Genomic DNA, 16,966 nt, shown 5'->3' with positions numbered 1-16,966 from the left:
CAACCCCCTACTTGTCAGAGTAGAACTGTGATGTGTAGGGTTTTCAATGGACGATTTTGGGGAAGTAGATCTCCAGGCCTTGCTTCTGAGATGCCTCTGGGTGGACTCGAACTGCTCACCTTTGCACCACCCAGGGACTCCGTTGTTCCTAAGGGCACTCCCCAATACAAGTACACCACCTGCCCTACCCATGATAGGAAAAATATATAGACACCTTAAAACGTTTCTAAGTTAGACCTAGGATTTTATGTCCTTTTTTAACAGTCATTTTAGAAAATAATAACATCAAGAATAATGTCTTTACAAACTCAGAAATGACTGAGCTGAATACAAATTCTAGGGAAGATGCTTTCTTCTCTTTATACCAAACGGGAATCTGAGCACTTTCTCCTGGCCTCAGGAACCACAGAAATGGCTCAGCACCTCCTGCTCAAGCAGTCTCTACCTGCCTCGGGAAGAACCGGGAGCCCGTGATGACTGTAGTTCCTATGCTCCAAAAAGCTGAGCAGGGACATGGCAATCAGAAGGTACAGAAGGGTTTGGAGCAATTCGGGGATTGCAGAATGAGACCAGGTCTTGAGATGCTAAAAAATAGTTACGGAAGCACTCAAATGTCAGTATCTCGGAAGGAAGGCATCTTCCCATAAAAACTCTTATTTGGGTTCAGTGGGTGAAGTATGTGGTGGCAATGGTCTGGAATGTCCAGAAGTTGAGTTGGGGAGCCAGCACCTGCGCCTTTTCCTTAAGCATTTCCTGGAGCACTGAGCCCTAGCTGGTATCTGTCCTCTGCTCCTTCTGTCCTGTAGTAGCCACTACTTAGTGCCATCTGGTTAAGGTGTCCAAGGACCCACGGAAGTAAACACTGGATCATTTGGCCATAGAAGGCGCTTTTGTTCTTGTGGCCACAGTGGGAATGCTGTAAAGAACTGTTTGGAGGGTTATAGGTAGCTTTAACACAGCCACTGGATACCCTACTGACCAGGGAAGATGTCTACTGTGCCCAAGAAGTCATTTACTTCAATGTCCAGGTTCTTGATGAGCTGGGCTTGGCCAAGGTGACAAAGATTGCCTCATGTCAACCAAGAGTCTTCTCTGGGAGGCAGAATCCAACTGTCAGGCAACTTGTCTTGGCCTGTTTGTACTCCCAGAAGCTATTTTTTCCCCATTCCTTCTGACAGGTGAACTACTCTAGCTTCCACTTCTTGTGTCCTCTCAATTTGAATGCTGAGTCCTCACTGATCCTTGCAAACACACCTCCAACCTCCCCAGCTTTCTTGCCAGTAAGGAAGGTACCATGGGTTCCTACTGTGGATGGTTTCCAAATGCCTTGGAGCTCCCCAGTGGCTTCGCCAGCTCTGCCTTCTTCCTGAGAGGCCTTTCCACCTTCTTGCTGAAACTTGCTTTCAAAAGATCTTTCTTCTCAGAGTATAAAAATGCACCGTGGTGAAGGAATTCCTATGGGCAGGGTAGGCAAAAACAATTCCATTTAATGCAAAGTAGAATTTGTTATAACTACTTTCTTTCTCACATTCATGCAAACCACTTTCTGACATTTTTACCAGCGGGACACAGTGACTGTGCCTAAGCCACTTCCTTCTTGCTTTCTCTATCTCCTATCTTGTCCAGGGGTCCATGAGGCCTTAAGTACTTTGACATTCAGTGTGTTGAGGTCAGGAGATTTGTTTTCTTTGTTCACGCTCTGGCACTTGGCCATTCTTTGTTCTTGCCCTGGCACTTGGCCATGGCTCCTGAAAGCCAGCATGTATTAGAAGTTGTGAGACACATGTGCACTAAAGCCCTCAAATAATGGTCCTGAAACGTACTGTCTCCACGGGAATTATTTTCACGTTCTACTAAATAAATAGACTTGTTTTTAAATTTCCAGCAAACAAAGGCTTGTATTGGATCCTCAATCTGAATACAACAAAAAGTACCTTCACGGGGTGTGTTTTCAAAACATCTGGTAGCGTTGGCATTTTGTGACGGGTCACAACAGTAGACAAGAGCCTTTTGCCAAGAGAACAGTGGTGGCTATTCTGCTTGAAGGGTTCCAGCCCATCCTACAATTAACTAATAAACAAGGACACTTTCCTCAAGTTTTATCAAAATTCAGTTTATAAATCACTATTAACAGGTAGGGTCACTATGAATCGGAATTGACTCAATGGCACACAACAACAACATTAACAGGTGAAGATGGAAACCAGAATAATAGATTTTTATTTCAATGGATAATTTTGGAATTGTTTTTAAGAACAAAAAGCAAACATGAGCCCAGTGGGCCCTCTTGAAAGTCGGCTTAAGGGCATGTAAAAAGATGCACACCATCTAACTGCCTTTCAAAGCAGGCCCACCTATGGCGTCCCACCCATCCTACCCTCCTCCTCAAGTAGACGGGCAAGCTGGGGCAGAACACCAAGCAGCTCCCTGCCCCCTCTCTCTGTGCCTGCTGACTCAGGCTTGGCAGCAGGGTGGGAAGCGGTCCACCTGAAAAGTCCCAGGGTCTGGCTACAACTTCTGCCCTGGATTTCAGGATGTAGACCCTAGAGGAACGAGTCTGTCTTCAGAGACAGAGAGTGCTTCTTAGTGGACAACAGGGGCTCCAGAGCATTTTAGAGACCATTTCTCAAAGCATGTTTTCTACAGCGACGTGGTTAAGGATCACACCACAAGGCAGCGTCACCTCCCCATTGGGCCTTGTCCACACATTGATTGTGCAGGTGAAAGGCAGACCTGTTTGAAGAAACAAGCTTGCTGAGGAGAGACTGGAGAGGGTTTGCCCCCCACTTCCTCCCCACCCCGATCTATTCTCAAAGGGTTCTCAGAGCCTGGAGGCAGAAGCAGGGACTTGTTGCAGGGCTGGGGTTTGGCCAGGGAGGCAGGTGCCTGCTGGGGCAGGCTGGGGCCACTCCCCGTCATCGTGACAAACCGGGAGGTAGATGGGGAAAAAAGTTTGGGGAGAAATACTGTGAGCACAGGAATGAAAGTTTGCCGCACCGAGATACCATCCGCTACGAGGGCCTTGGAGGAGGCTGGCAGGCTGTGGCCTCTCAGCGAGAAGCCAGCCTTGTTTCTTCTTCCAGGTGCTGAGGGAGGGGTGACAGGTCCGTGGAGGGGTGAGAACTTGTGGCAGCAGCTGCAGCAGTTGGTCACAGGAGCACGCCCTCCTTTTTCTCATTGTGTTTTGTTCTTGTTTGCAAGACTCGACAAATACCAATAGCTGCACTGAAAGTCCTTGATTAAGTACCGCTGGGTATCAATCAGAAACCCTGGTGGTGTAGTGGTTAAGTGCTACAGCTGCTAACCAAAGGGTCGGCAGTTCAAATCCGCCAGACGCTCCTTGGAAACTCTTTGGGGCCGTTCTACTCTGCCCTATAAGGTCGCTATGAGTCGGAATTGACTCGACAGCACTGGCTATGAGTCGGAATTGACTCGACAGTACTGGGGTATCAATCAGTGGACTGACAATAGACAGGCAGGCCATCAACAGTCTACTCATTCGATGGCCTTGAATGAGCCGCCATTTGAGAAATGTTAGCTGGCAGCTCTTTACACATGTGCACAGTAGATGCGTGTATGTATGTAGTACAAATCCCATGAGACAATTCCTATGTATCCTCCCATCCAGAAATCCCAGTTTTTCTCTAGGATTTTGTCATGGTCAATAGAACAGTATCAGAGCCCTGGAGGCTCAGTGGTTAAGAGTTCAGCTGCTAAACAAAAGGACGGCAGTTTGAATCCACCAGCCACTTCTTAGAAACCCTATGGGGCAGTTCTGCTCTGTCCTGTAGGGTAACTATGAGTCAAAATTGACACAACAGCAACAGATTTGTTTGTTTGAATTAGAACCCTTGCTGCAGCTGACAGTCTGTTAGCTTTCTGGACAAGGTTTTAATTGAAGACAGACAATACCCACAGTAGGGGAAAGTAGGGAGTGTGCTTGACACACTCACCAAGTTCCTCCCATGAGATACTCATGTGTGTGTATGCCTCCCGGCTCCTCCCCCATACGCATACACCCTGGGTGGTTTGGGATTTCTGAAGGACCCTGGACCTCCATGGCTGCAACACCTGCTTGGAGGAGGAAAGAGGAAAAAGGTAATTACTGCTTGCAGGCTACAGGCTAACAAGCCAGTGCCCATCCCACTCAGGAATTCTTAACTTTCACTGTGAGGGAAGCAAGTGGAAATCTTCACTTCTCAGATATTAGAAATACTCTGAAAATAGCTGACACCAGGAAGTTGTTATGAAGGGACTGTCTTTATCTTTGTAAATTCAGGACCTAGTACAATACCTGGTATATAATTATAAGTTCTAAGTGTTTATTGAATGAATAATATGAATGAGTGAGTGAATCACATACTCTTTCAAAGTACATTGACATTTTGGTTAGTTTTGGGTAACCAAATGTTCCCTTACCTTTAGCACGGATGATCTGGCCAAAGCCGGGGCAAGTTGGAAAAATTGGGTTCTTGCTATGAGGGGTATGACCCCTCACTTTGAAGAGTCCTGGTGGTGCAGTGGTTAAGCACTTGGCAGCTAACCAAAAAGGTCAGCCATTGGAACCCACCAGCTGCTCCGCAGGAGGATGCGGCCGTCTGCTTCCACAAAGATTCACAGCCTTGGAAACCCGATGGGGCAGTTCTACTCTGCCCTGTAGGGTCACTATGAGTCAGAGTGGACTCGACGGCAGTGGATTTGGTATGTCCTTGTTTCTGCTGGACTGAATCAAGAGCAGGTAAGATGGAGAGGAGAGAGTAAAAAGTTGCAAAGGTGTGGCATTCATCTGGCTTAATGAGTAACTGGGTGGTATTAGCAATAAGGTGAGCTGATCCAAGGGGGAAAAGAGGCTCTTGGGAAGAGGGTACAGGATCTTACTCAAGTCCTACCTCTGGTTTCTAGCAATGAATTTCCTCATCCTTTCAGCACATGCCCAGTAACCCAACCTTGCTTTTACAGCTTTCCAGTCAGCCCAGGTCCCCAAATGCTGAGCTCTTTTGTCTCCCCACCAGGAAAGTTAGCTATAAGCCAGGAAGAGACCATGGAAATATGGGGCTACAGTTATCTGTCTTTGGTGAGCCCTAAGCTAATGCGACTCATAGTGTCGCTGTGAGTTGAAATTGACTCAATGGCAGTGGGTTTGGTTTTGATTTTGGTAAGCCAACCATGGCCCGTGTTCCAAATAGCAAAACAGCTGCTTAACCCCAATCCACCCCAGCCCAGTGCCAGCCAGTCCTGTCTTCCCACTGCCGTGAACACACTTGTTCTAACTGGCAACCCCTGGATTTCCCATCCTTGAGTGTGGGCAGCTGTTAACAAGAGAACACTTGCCCAGAGGTGCCAATGAGCATGGAAGAGAACAAGCTTTAAACCTTTTTGGTCCCAGCAAGCTATAACATATTGTCAAAAGGAGAGGTCTAAGGACTAGATTGGGAAATCCTTAAAGCTTCTGGCTGCTTTCCTTGTGATTTCTTTCCAGGATAAGCTTGGGCAGAGGGTGAGGGGCTCACCCCAAGGTCGTACAAATACCAAATCACTAGCAAAGACAGGATCTTAGCTCTGGGGTCCCAGCCAGTGCTTTTCCCACCCAACTACTATGTCCTGGTAGAGAAAAACCTTTCCATGCCAGAAGGTCCAAAGCAAGGCATCAGGCATTAATCCTGAGGGACTTGTCATTCACCCCACCCTCTAAGTTAAAGACACTTAGGTTTGGGACCCCAAGCAGAGGGACATTCACTCAGAAGTCCATTTAAAAAGCCCTCCTGGCCAGATATATGGAGCCCCTTTCCCTCCTGGGCACCCACAGGTATAGTCACAGGTCAGTGATGCACTCCTCTTGGGAGGGAACTCTTTTAGCCATTAGTTTGCAAGTTGAACTAGCAACTAGTTTTTCACTGGGCAGATGCTTCTCCAACACTCCCAGACTGCTCAGGAACGCTCAGCAAGTCTCCAAAGCTGGAAAAGCTGGCTCCGACTCCAGATGCCTATGGTGGTGAGGGTATGGGGATGTGCCTGGGCAAAAGAGGGCACTTGTGGCCAGAGGATGAAGCACAGGAGGAAAGAGAGGAATAATCTACTCTCAAATAACTAATCTTCAACAACACTAATAAACAGCTAAGGCACATGTTATGGATTGAACTGTGCCTCCCAAAAATGTGTGTCAACTTGGCTAGGCCAAGATTCCCAGTATTGTGTGGTTGTCCACCATTTTCTGATCTTCTGTGATTTGCCTATGCATTGTAAATCCTACCTCTATGATGTTAATGAGGCAGGATTAGAAGCAGTTAAATTAATGAGGCAGGGCTCAATCTACAGGATTAGGTTGTATATTGAGTCAATCTCTTTCGAGATATAAAAGAGAGAAGCAAGCAGAGACAGAAGGACCTCATAACACCAAGAATGAAAAACCGGGGGGGGGGGGGGCGCGCATCCTTTAGATCCGGGTCTCTGTGCTGAGAATCTCCTAGACCAGAGAAGACTAATGACAAGGGCCTTCCCCCAGCACCGACACAGAAAGCCTTCCCCTGGAGCTGGCACCCTGAATTTGGACTTCTAGCCTCCTAGACTGTGAGAGAATAAATTTCTCTTTGTTAAAACCATCCACTTGTGGTATTTCTGTTACAGCAGTGCTAGATAACTAAGACAACATATATAGCACTAATTGGCACTATTCTATTTACTTAGCCCTGTTCTGCAAACAAAAGCCCTCAGGAACGGAGAGGTTAAGTCACTTCTCCAGATCACAAAGCTCTAGGAAGGGGCAGAGAAAGGGTTTAAACCAAGCAGCCTACTCCAGACTGCTCTTAAGGCTAAACTGCAGCCTCTCCAAGCCCCTCCAAGACGGTCTTCAGATCTGGGAAGTGTAGGGCCTAAGTTTCATCACCACCACATCTAGGTCAAATGGGTTGCCATTTGGCAGAGAGTTGGTGGGAGTTAGTTCTCTGGATTTTGAAGGCAGCTGGTTCAGCCGTAGATCTGTGCAGTTTGTACGGAAGAGCCAAGGCCCAGAACAAAGCCTTTCTAGCTCCCTACTCCAACCTTTCCTAAGGAGGCAAGCTCTCATGGAATGGGAGTTCCCAGCAGATAGCATCTGGAGGTGGCATGGCTATGCCACAAGCCACCTGTGTTTGCCTCCTCACCCTTCTCTTGACCATGTGGGCTTCCTTTTCAGACAGACCATCTTCAAATGGTGGCAAGACAGTCCCCATCAGCTATCGGATACCTCTCAGTCCTCCAGAACCTATTGCCTGTTGCTGTCGAGGCAATTCAACTCACAGCGAGCCCACAGGGCAGAGTAGAACTGCCCTATAGAATTTCCAAGGAATGGCTGGTAGATTCGAATTGCCAACCTTTTAGTTAGCAGGTGTAGCTCAGTGTAGCGCTTAACCACAGCACCACCAGGGCTCACTTAGCCCTTCAGCCCCAGGGAAAGCACGTCTCCTATGCAACAGTTCTAACCAGTCTCAGAGATTTCTCCTTGGGCCATCCTGGATCTCATGCCTGCCCCTAAACCAATCACTCGGGCTGGGAAGAGCACATGCAGATGAACTAGGTCTGGACCATTGCTCATCCATCCCTGGCAATGGTCAATGTGGTAGTCCCATCTGGCCCCCATGGCCCTACCCAGACTGGGAGCATTAAGGTGCAGTGACTAGGCCTCACGGGTATGGCTTAGAAGCAGGCAGAAGCCACGGACACCCTCACTTAACAACAGCAGTCTTGCAGAGCACCCTTTTAAAAATATTTGCATTGTGGCAGGAACGTTTTTTTATAGTGCTATTGTGACGTTAAAGGCGCAGTTATTAAGCTGCTAACCAAAAAGGTCAATGGCGTGAACTCACCAGCCACTCAAGGGAGAAAGATGCAGCAGTCTGCTTCTGTGAAGATTTACAGCCTTGGAAACCCTATAGGGTAGTTTTTCTCTGTCCGTTAGGGACACCATGAGTCAGAATCAACTTGACAGCCGTGGGTTATGGTGACGTTAACACCCTAAGACTGTGAAGAAATTAAATGTGTGTGAGAGGAGCTGTCAAAAAATATCCACATTTTTCAATGAAAAATGAAAGATTGAAATGATGGAACTTACAGGAGCAGGTCTGGAGCAAAGAACAACTTAAGGTCCAGCACTGGCTCTGGTAAAAATAAGCCAGGCATAACAAAGTTTATTAAGAAAATGTTCTACATCCCATCTTGGTGAGTGGTGACTGGGGTCTTAAAAGCAAGCTGCCATCTAAGATACATCAATTGGCCCCAACCCACCTGGAGCAAAAGAGAATGAAGAACATCAAAGACACAAGGAAAACATTAACCCCAAAGACAGGAAGGGCCACATAAACTAGAGACTCCATCAGCCTGAGACCAGAAGAACTAAATGACTGCCCTGACAGGGAAGACAACAGATAGTCCCTGATGGGGCAGGAGAAAAGTGGGATGCAGAACTCAAATTCTAATAAAAAGACCAGGCTTAATGGTCTGACTGAGACTGGAGGGACCCTGGAAGACATGGCCCCCGGACTCTCTGTTAGCCCAGAACTGAAACCATTCCCAAAGCCAACTCTTCAGACAAAGATTAGACTGGACTGTAAGACATAAAATGATACTTGTGAAGAGAGTGCTTCTTAGATCAAGTAGATACGTGAGACTAAATGGATAGCTCCTGTCTGGAGGTGAAATAAGAAAGCAGAAAGGGACAGGAGCTGGTTGAATGGTCACGGGAAATCCAAGGTGGAAAGGAGGAGTGTGCTGTCACGTTACAGGGAGAGCAACTAGGGTCACATAACAATGTGTGTATAAATCTTTGTATGAGAATCTAGCTTAAACTATAAACTTTCACTTAAAGGACAATTAAAAATAATTGTGTCTTCTCGCTGGACTTGTTTCTACAACTCTGCCCTCCTTGCCTCATAGAGTCATTTAAGGATAAGATATGAACGTACAAGTGCTTAGCCCTGTGTATTAAATTCTGAGAAAAACTCCTAAGGAAGCAGAGCACAGTGGATATGGTCAGAAATCAGCCCAACAGATGACAAATGCACATGCCGGAATAAGACTGTCGACAAGGAGCTGACAATCCATAACTGAGAACAAACATGCGGACCAGACCTGATACTTCAGAGTCACAGACACCACAGTGGTGGAGGAGCACTGACCCGCAAAGGGTCCCACCCAGGTGGCTGCAACATGGCAGGGCGAGCTCAGAGCAGCAGTCCCCTGGGACAGGGCCCGACCAGGGGCAGGCGGCGATAAGGTCACAGGGCCCAGCTGGCCAGGAACCAGGACGCCTTCTCATTCACAGCCCAGTGACGCAAGTGAACAACTTGGGGACAACTAATGCTTCTTCAGAGAAGAGACCGCTCATTTCAGAGGCCTGGTTGAAATCACTTCAGAATCACTCACCTACAAAGGTAAGAGTCACAAAAGATGACGATATAATCTATGGAGAGAGAGGCCAAGAAGGGGAAGGTTATCATCTAAAAGACTGGCCTCTGGAATGGAGTTCAGAAAGCAGGCGGGGCCATCTCCTCCACTGCCCGGGCTACCTCTTAATCCTAAGGCTCATCGTGGAAAAGATATCCAAGAAAACCCACTCAGACTCGGTAAAGAGGAAACTGGCCAGTGACCACCATTTGCATCTGCAGTTTATTAAATGAAGGAGGAAACCACTACTAGCTGGGGTTCATCTATGAATGCTGCCACAAAGGTCTGGGGTCCCTAGAATCTGGCTGATGCCTCGTGTCTGTGCTGTGAACACCTTACTCAGGTGTTGTTCCTCAGCAGCAAACTCTCTTGGGTGGGATCTGAGACAGACACTCTCCACAGCAGCTGCTCTTCCAAGCGATCTAGATTACAGTCAAGTTACGCTATGAGGTTTTCATGGCGCCCTTGTACCACTTTTAAAAGCCAATTCCCTTGCTTCTTAGACTTGCCACACACCTATTGAAAGAGAACATCATGATATTCTTTTCCAGCTAATACAGATTTTTAAATTCTACTTGTCCCACAGGCTAGTTGTCTTTCTGTCCGTTGGGGTTATTTGTTAGGGATCTGATGGAACCTTCTACTACCCTACATTGTCTTATGAGCATGTTTAAAAGAGTATCCTGATGATTATTTTTGTGCTGGCACAGTTATTTCCATCCATGACTCTGGATTTGAAGGCCTTGAAACACAATTTCAACTCTTCTCAGGCACAGCCTCCACAGGCCACTTACTGCTGCCCAAGGACAAGCCTGGCCCACCTGGCGCCCCAGGAGCGAGAGCAGATGTGCACCAGCTGCCAAACCTACCCGGCCTCGGCACTTAGCTGCCAGAGGCCATCACCCTCCGAAAGAGCAAAGAAAAGGGCAATCTCCACTCAGAGTAGCCGACAGTAGTTTCAGCCTTTCTTAAGTTGCTAGACTGTAAGCTCCATGTGGGGAGGGAAAAGGAGCCTGCTGCATCCCAGGCTCCTCGCACAGGGCCTGGCACATAGTGAATGCTCAGTATTTTGTTTTTGAATGAGTCATTCCTTCTCGCTAAGTGGCTGGCAACTCCATGCATACTTTTCTTAGTGATGACGTGAGTGCCCTCATCTCCGAGGCCAGGATGCTGCTGCCAGTGGCCTCCAGAAGCCTGCTTTCCATTCAGCTGGGGGCAGGGGCGCTAGCAAGGATCCATCCTCCGGAAGCAGGACACAAATCTGCAAGCCCGTCCCCTCACAGGCCACGGAAAAGGGCAAAGGAAGTGAAACCGCCCGTATTCAGCCTTGGGCTCTACCTGCTGTGTAGGTGGTGACGTCAAAAAGGCTACTATGCCTTGTTAGCAAAATCCAAATATAATAGGAGACCCTGTCACTAAAGTTGCAGCCTGGGAGGTTTGAGAAGCATTGGAACAGAGTATATAATCTTCACTGAGAAAATGACTCTCTTTCCTGTTTGCTGCCGTAATAAATTACTACCAACTTAGTGGCTTAAAAGAACACTCATTTGGGCACGGTGTGGCCCAACTGGGTCCCCTGCTCAGGGCCTCATAGGGCTGGAACCAAGGTGTGTGCTGGGCTTTCCATGCTCACTGGGTATTGGTAGAAGTCATTTCTTACTTATGCTTTCCACATGGCTGGCCCCTTCACCTTCAGGACAGCAAGGGCACGTCGAATCCTTCTCATGCTTTGGACCACTCCGAATTCCACTTCTGCTTAAAGTCCACTCTGATAAATCAGGATAATCTCCCAATTTTAAAATGATGTAGGAGATAAAATTGGAGCCATTATTCCCTGTCCTTGAGCATCAAGAGTGTGACCCAGCTGGAGCTGGACTCACAAGGACTCACAAGGACACATCAACTGGGTCCTGAGGTGTAAAGACAACAGCTAGGACAATCTTGGGAAAATATATTTTAGGGAAACTTTCACACAAACAAATCATAAATGGAGCACAAAAAACCTACATATTTTTCACCCTTTTTCTATTAGCACTTAGTAAACAGTAGGATTTGTTGGACCAACGAAGACCCTCTTGACTCTCGTTACTGAAACTTGTATCAATGATTATTAAGAAAAACAATTCAAACATATACTTGTAAATATCCTCCAAGGCATGAATATATTCCTTATAAATGACTATGGCTCAGGGTGTTATTCCCTGTGGATAGTAAAGTTGATATACAGATTTATCTTCATATGGAAAAAATCTAGAGCCCTTTGTAGAACAAAACAGCAAATCCCAGAGAAGCATGTTCTCATGGCTTAAGACATCCTTGTGGCTTCTATTTACACCTCTCCTGCTTTGAGGCTGGAACACATAGACCCAGTTATGAAATCACCCTTGCTTGTTAGTTTTGCAAAAATCCCGGGCACCTCAAAATTTTTGTGAGTTTAATAGAGAAAAGATCACAGATGGATAAATAAAAAAAAAAAAAGAGAGAAGGGGTATTTTATGCACCAAAGCAATATATTTAAAATGAAATGGTGAGAATGGTGGGCTTCCTTTTTCTGAAAATGCTTTTCAATTTTTTGATGGTGGGGAGCAGAGGAACGAGATGGTTTATTCAAGAACTAGTTTTCTGGGCAATTTGGTAACTACCTAAACAATAACCTCTAAAAATAAATACTTTGATCCATTGACTTGCTGCTTATACCTAGTTATTTCCAGTTAGATCACATATTTAAATTTAAAATACAAAAATAAAAAGTTTTTAAGAAAAAAAAAAATTCAAAATGTAGAATCAGGGTGATTTAGCAGTTTTTGGCCAATCTGTGAAAAGGCAAAGCTTTCAATGATTTTATCCATTCGTAATGTTAATAGATACTGATGATTCTGTAAGGTCCCTCAGACTTGGGTAGACATAGCTCTTGCAGCATGCTTGTCCATTTCCCACTTTAGCTTCTTGGAACATATGCTGAATAAAATCTTTCTTTTTGCTTTACTATAACTTTGTTGTGATTTTACCCTAGGACAAAAATCAACTGATCAGTAATCAATTTCACCTGCAAAGTCCTTTTTGCCATGTGATGTAACATAACCACCGGCATGACACCAGAGGGCAAAGGTCATGGGGACAAGATTCTGTCTACACGGCTTTATCACAATAGGTCCAAATCTGGATTCATCACCTCAGACGGGTGCTCGGAAGTGCTCTGAATTTTTGGTCATCACTCGTTTTTCCATCTGCCACATCCCACCTGGCTCATCCTATTTCACTCCATCTGTCCATTGCCCCATAGTCCAATTTCCAGACACAGTCTCTCAGACATCCCAATTCCCCACCACCCTCTTCTCTGAGGTGCATATGGCTGCCTCTGTGCTCAGGCGGTGAGCGCTCAGCCCCACCTGGGAGCTCTGCTTGTCACTGTTTCTGAAGTTAAAGTAGTAGCATGGTCAGAAGTCTGCAGCTGAAAAAAGTGATTCCCACAGCTGTTAATAAAGCAAACCTTGTCTGCGCTTCACTGGTCCTTCTACACCTCTTCAAACAAGGATGCTAAACCAATGCTGTGGTGCTACAGACATGTCCTGGGCTGCAGCGAGGACGTCACTTCAACTCTCCCAATGTGAACAGAGCCTCTGCAGCTGTCAATTTTGGCTCATGTGAAATCTTAAATGTGCATTTTTGTGTCTTTTGAAATATATGGATGGGCTTTTGGGTTGTAATGAGCTTAGATAAAAGCAAGCTAGTTCTCAGAATATCAAACAAGAATTGTCATCCAAAATTAGGGAGTGGGTTTTAGAGAGAAATGGATGGCAAACATGTCGGCCACCAAATCATCTTATTTATGCCTCTCGGATCAGGAGTTTGGACTTGGCTTAGCCCCTGACTGTGGTGCTACCTTTGTGACCCACCCAAATCTTCCTGGCTGTTTGCTTCATCTACTGAAATGAGGGAGTTGAACAAGTTATCAGAGTCCTGCTAGGTGCCGGCTATGGATTTGCTATCCTCTGAGGACACGGACATGAACAGAACTGCTCTCGAAGATCAAACTAGTAGAGAGCAGCTCTTAAACAGGGCAGTGTGATAATTACGGTAATGGCAGTTACATGCAGGGGGCCATGGTGATGGATTAGGACTAGATTATTTCAAAGGTAGCTCCCTTCTCCAAAACCTTTCTGTGAAAACACCCCAAGAGAAAGGAAGTGTCGTATGGAGCAGGAGTGTGGGAAGAAGCTGGGTCTGCAGAGGACAGTTTAACTTGGATGAATAAACACAGTTGAGTATGTTTATATTTCAGGTTCTCCTCCGTAGAGCCGAGCTTCTTAAATGCTGGTGTGCCCACAAACCAATCACCTGGGTACCTTGTTACAATGCAGCTTCTGTAGGTCTAGGGTATGGCTGAGATGCTTTATTTCTAACAGTCTTCCAGGTCATGCCTATGCTGCTGATCCATAGATGGCAATTTGAATAACAAGGGACTAAAGGACTAAATAAAGGGAGCCCTGGTGTCTTTGGTGTCACAGTGGCTAAGTGCTTGGCTGCTAACCAAAAGATCGGTTGTTTGAACCCATCAATAACTCTGCAGGAGTAAGAGGTAGCAGTCTGCTTCTTAGGACCCTGGGAACCCTATGGGAGTTTTACTCTGTTGGAAACCCTGGTAGCATAGTGGTTAAGAGGTGGTTAAGAGGTATGGCTGCTAACCAAAAGGTTGGCAGTTCAAATCCACGAGGTGCTCCCTGGAGACCATATGGGGCAGTTCTTCTCTGTCCTATACGGTCACTACGAGTTGCACTTGATAGCCAGCAGGTTTGGTTTGGCTTTGGTACAGGATCGCTGAGTTGGAATCGACTCTACGGCAGTGGGTTTGGTTTTTTGAGTTTAAAGGACTAAGCACAACCAGCTTTGAAGACCAGGCAGTTGAATCTCCCATTATTTTTATTTAGTGACTGAAGATTAAACCTGTTAAACTGATATTTAAAATAAGCAAGCATATTCCTAGCTCAAGGAAAACTGTGGGTTCGTTTCGTTAGGTTTCCAAGCGGTCTTATGCTTCCAACGTTTTAAAACATTCTGTGTATTTTATTTTGATCGTTTTGGTGGACAGTAGGTGACAAAATTATACCTCAGTGTATCCTGCTTTGGACATACACGCTTCAGTCTCATACTGTGTTAGAGTGTATCTCTTATTCTGTAGAAAAGGCTACCTACTTAAGCTCTGTTGTACTTTCTTAGTGGTAATTTCCCCCTATGTGATGGTGCTAGCAAGAAAGGCTAGTTTGCCCTGTTAGCAAAATCCAAATATAACAGTACTTCCTGTCACTAAAGTTACAGCCTGTGAGCAGAACTTAGCAGAAGTCTGGCGGAAGGGATCAAATTGAAATGAAATCAGTGACCGTTAGTTTTGGAGGGACAGGGACGGAACACTGGCTTTAAATCCTGGTCTACATTTAATTGCTTAGATATCTTACTCAACTCCTGAACTCAGTTTTCTTATCTATAAAATGAGGGTAATGGCACCCCTCAGGGTGGTAGGGACTAAACGAGAAAATCAAGTGCCCACATGTAGTAGGTATCTAATGAATATTGGTTCCCCAATGCCCACCCTCTTTTTGAGGTGTGTGAGGAAAGTGTTACATGAAGAGTTTTCAGTGTGTGTAGTTCCTGGTAACTGATAACCGCATGTACATGAAACTGCGGTTTTGCTGTGGTGTGTTGGAGGATTGCTTGATCCTTATCGCCTGTAGAGAGGGGCGTGGAGAGAAAAAGGTAGGGGTTTTTGATTTTTTTTCTGCCTACAACCCTATTAACAGGCTTAAAAGGAAGGAGGCTATTAGTTGCCATCAAGTCCGCTGACTCACGGCCACCTTTCATATAACAGAATGGAACGTTGCCTGGTCCTGCACCATCTTCACAAGTGTTGGTTTGCTTTATACCAACTGTGAGAATCACTTTTGTCAGCTGCCGACTTCTGAGACAGCGACAAGCAGAGCTCCCAGTGGGGCTGAGTGCTCACTGCCTATGCATGGAGGCAGCCACAGGTGGACTGGAGCCAGCGAGGCCCAGCCAGCCTAGCCAGAACACCCAGTGTACTCGTGTTCCTCCAAACAGCCATTCTCCAGGCAGTGGGGTTGGGCCTCAGCTGCCCCAAAATCTACAAGAAAAACTCAAGACTATCTGCTCCCCCGACCTTTCTATTTAAAAAAAAAAAAAAAAAAAACAGGTCACAGAGGAAGCAGAGCTTTCTCAGCAGAGGAGAAAGTAGTGGGTACTGTGACAAAGGATCACACCAAGGACACACCTATGACTGCAGGAAGAAGTATTTCATGACTATAACCAAAGAATGCTCATAGAAAACTCTGTGGCTTGGTCTGAAGCTCTCAGTAAGTTCCAACTTTTTTGATATTTCACAATTTACATTTTTATTTGGGTCCAGTCTGCTAAATAAAAACAGTAACAAGATATTTCACAAACTATCATACAATTTAAATTTTAAGACTTGAATTTCATTTAAAAAATTAGGTGCATATTCATACTGGCTAAACTCAAGATGCTGTGTTTCATCTATGGCCTAAGTTGCTCTGTAAGAGATTTGGTTCCAGCACTAAAAATAATCCAGCAGTATTTTTTTTTTTTAACATGGTTTACATTAAAAAGTTTGTGTTCTTAGTCAAAAAGACTCACGGACTAATTCAGCATGTAAAAAATAAAGTTTACAAAAATCCAAGGTAACACTTTCAAATCCACTTTTATTTTCTTTTTTCCTTCTCACACACACACTCGAAAGGTCTCCACACACCACATTTGTCGCAGTTATCAAGTCACTTGTTGGTCGGGTACCATATTCCTTTATCGTTTTATCCCTAAAATTGTGTTGGCATCAAAATATGACAGTTAACCAGTGTTAAATCCATAAAATATTTACATAGCACAGCACATTAAGCTTTAGACACTTGGCAATTAAACCACATAAAAACAGGTCACGACCCCCATTGTACATGGTCTCAAGCAGGTATTTACCAGTCCCCAAAATGGCGTCTGCACGCTGGGTCAAAGGGCAGCAGAGGCAACAGGCAGTTGCTTCGGAGGACACTGAGCACTGTGATCTGGAAGCACATTACGGTGTTACCCCAGTGTCACGTACCACCCACCTTTCTCCAAGGTGGTCTCGTCATTCTAGAATGGCAGGTCCAGCTGATACAAAATGAAGACAGACAACACAACATTTACTCTGTAGAGATATCCTACTCATACTATGCATTCACTGTGATTTTGAACGTAACTCGTCCCAAAAACTTGTCACGATCATCCTTGTTTTTTAGGTTGGGTGATCCGTCAATTATGCAGTCAAATGTTGCTTCTTTCCTGGTATTGTTAGGGTTAAAGACTGCCTGAACAGCAACCACTGGCTGTCGATACCCCACCTGGCAAGTAAAGGAAAATACACTGATTAAAACTCTATAGTAATTTCAGCTACAGTTCTCTCTACCAAGGGTTGGTCTATTCCGTACATGAAAAGAAAAAAATAAACCCAAGACTTGACTAGGCCTATCATTTTCTACTCACT

General features: G+C 45.6%; 1 protein-coding gene across 2 annotated transcripts in view; it reads right to left on the bottom strand.

Annotated features, from left to right (window-relative positions):
• Positions 1-16,128: 16,128 nt before the first annotated feature.
• Positions 16,129-16,966, bottom strand: part of ATP1B3 (ATPase Na+/K+ transporting subunit beta 3) — a 36,631-nt gene continuing 35,793 nt past the window's right edge. For both annotated transcript variants that reach the window (XM_003416223.4, XM_064275535.1), the window contains exon 7: positions 16,129-16,823. In XM_003416223.4, the coding sequence (XP_003416271.1) occupies positions 16,653-16,823 (171 nt within the window). In that variant the 3' untranslated portion in view covers positions 16,129-16,652. The remainder of the gene's footprint in view (positions 16,824-16,966) is intronic.

This window comes from Loxodonta africana, chromosome 23 (genome assembly GCF_030014295.1).
Source record: "Loxodonta africana isolate mLoxAfr1 chromosome 23, mLoxAfr1.hap2, whole genome shotgun sequence".
Lineage (NCBI taxonomy): Eukaryota > Metazoa > Chordata > Mammalia > Proboscidea > Elephantidae > Loxodonta > Loxodonta africana.
Note: the sequence above shows the minus strand (reverse complement) of the source record. Positions and strands in the feature narration are given on the sequence as shown.